Consider the following 2,188-nt stretch of genomic DNA (forward strand, 5'->3'; position numbering starts at 1 on the left):
AAAATACCAAATAGCATAAGTTGAAGAAAAACAAGTTTACATCTAAGCACAAAGCTAAACTTCTGTTGATGAAACTACCTAAACAGAAGCTGAAATTCCAAAATTTTCAAAAGTACTTCAAACTACTTATAATACATTGAAACTTCTGTTGAAGAATGCAGCAGAAAGAAGAGTGTATATATCCTCTTTCATAGCATCCAATTGTCATTCCTCAAATAAACAAGTGCTTATAGTCACCATTTGCCAGTCTGCAAACTTTGTCATAGCTATTAACATCTGCCACATATCGAAGAATTTGTAGATTAGCAAGTACATATATATATCATCAAGAGACAAGCACTAGATACATATCATAAAGTTTCTATAAACCTTAAGTCATAAGTAGAAGTTTAACAAGCAACAAACTATGCTTACATGAAATGCTTATACAATGTGTCAAAAATAAATGCAGTCTGGATATCATTGACGACTACATTGGTCTTGAAAATGTTTGACAGAGCAAGTATAAAACAGCTATTGCATGATGGTAGGAGTGTAAACAAAGTAGAACACTACTGAAAAATATCGCACTAACCAAATTTCCCTTTGTTTTAATCCTTGAATTTCATATAGAAACAGGGACAATGTACACTCTACCCTCCCCAGACACCATCTGTGGGATTACACTGGATATGTTGTTGTAATTTTGTATAGAAACATTTCAGAGAAGTGAAAGAATGAAGATAAAATTGGCCGAGTTGGGAAGGACAAATCTGTTGAATATCTATAGATCTGAAGGTTCCTAGTAGATGATAACCATACAGTTTGCATACTCATAGTGTTATCATCAATTATAGATTTATGAACTTAATCAAAGAACACCTTGAAAAATACGCAGAACAAGACACAAAGAAGGGTACAACAACAATGACAAACCCGGTGTAATTCCACGAGTGGGGTTTGGGGAGGGTGGTGTATATACAACCGTACCTCTACCTTGTGAAGGTAGAGAGACTGTTTGTGATAGACCCTCGGTTCAAGTATAACATATCAAACTCAAGTATGGAAAGAAAATACAGTAATGAGAAAATAATGCTAAAGATAAAGGAGAAAAAAAACAGCAAAACGACAAAAAAGACGTAAATGAAGCAAAGGAAACAAGTAATAAAATCATGGATTTGATTGCCGGTGAAAACATGTATGGTACAAATTGACATTCAAATGCATTAACAGATACAGGAGAAGCCAATAAATATAAATAACATAAGCAAGACATACCAAATGTATCACCAAAATTGGTCCAAATTTCTGCTTCAATAGACTGGATAGTGTCAGCTATACCAATTACTTCAACAAAAGTTGAAAGAGCGTTAGGTGGATTTCCTTTCACAACTAACTGTATTTCATCTGTGGATTTTCCAATGACTTTATCACCATCAGATTGCATAACCTGAACCACTGTTCGAACCTTCCGTCCTACATGCTCCTTAAGGAACTCAGCATTGACAAAGACGGCAGGATTTGACATGTCCATATCTACCAAACAAAAATAAAATAAAAGCTCAAAATTGAGATTGTGTTTCTTTTCTTCATGCCATTGCATCATTAACTTCCAATGAACAACAGAAATCAACTAAAACATATGAAATTTTCCATCTGTATCTCAAATTCATTCGCTACACGAAATTTAGGATTTTGAGTGAGATCACATCTACAAGCATTTCACTCTTGACTATCAAACTAGAGTCAATGACTAGTTACACTCCAAGAACCTTCATTTTTCAATAACATATAATTACAAGGAAACTGCAAAACCAGAGACACAAATGAACAAAGTGTAACAACCCAAATCATTAAAAAATGAAAAGATCTATTAAACACAATTTTGTAGCAACTTGATACACTATTAAGTGTAAATCAGGAAAATCTCTATACAGAAAATTATAAGTGGAAACTGTGAAACTAAAAGCCAACGCTAGAAAAAAAAACCATTATTAAAACAAAACTGCGGGTTCAAAATCAAAAGAAGTAAACACACATACTAGCCGAATGGATTCAACATGTACATATAAATATAGAAAGTAATTTTAACGTAGTATAATTTTCATAAAATGAAACAAAGGGTAATCATAAAAATTCAAAAAGACAAACTTTTGTAGCAAATTGGTACATTTGTGTTTCCCTTAATAACCTAATTATTACAACAAAC

At 32.8% G+C, this 2,188-nt stretch overlaps 1 protein-coding gene across 1 annotated transcript; it reads right to left on the bottom strand.

Annotated features, from left to right (window-relative positions):
* Window positions 1–1,553, bottom strand: LOC125825345 (replication protein A 14 kDa subunit B). Its single transcript, XM_049504692.1, has 2 exons — window positions 1,258–1,553; window positions 1–276 (listed from the first exon to the last, which is right to left on the bottom strand). Exons 1-2 carry the CDS (start codon window positions 1,511–1,513, stop codon window positions 212–214), a joined length of 321 nt encoding a protein of 106 aa, XP_049360649.1. The 5' UTR covers window positions 1,514–1,553; the 3' UTR covers window positions 1–211.
* Between the last annotated feature and the right edge of the window lie 635 nt (window positions 1,554–2,188).

Source organism: Solanum verrucosum, unplaced genomic scaffold, assembly GCF_900185275.1.
Source record: "Solanum verrucosum unplaced genomic scaffold, falcon-dt-bn FXZP01000125.1, whole genome shotgun sequence".
Classification (NCBI taxonomy): Eukaryota; Viridiplantae; Streptophyta; class Magnoliopsida; order Solanales; family Solanaceae; genus Solanum; species Solanum verrucosum.

Excerpts from the sequence above, each read along its gene's own strand:
- LOC125825345 (XM_049504692.1), bottom strand. The coding sequence starts at position 1,513 with ATGGACATGTCAAATCCTGCCGTCTTTGTCAATGCTGAGTTCCTTAAG. Across the intron at positions 277-1,257 it reads CAATTTTGGTGATACATTTG|ATGTTAATAGCTATGACAAA; the intron begins GTATGTCTTGCT and ends GATATGTGGCAG.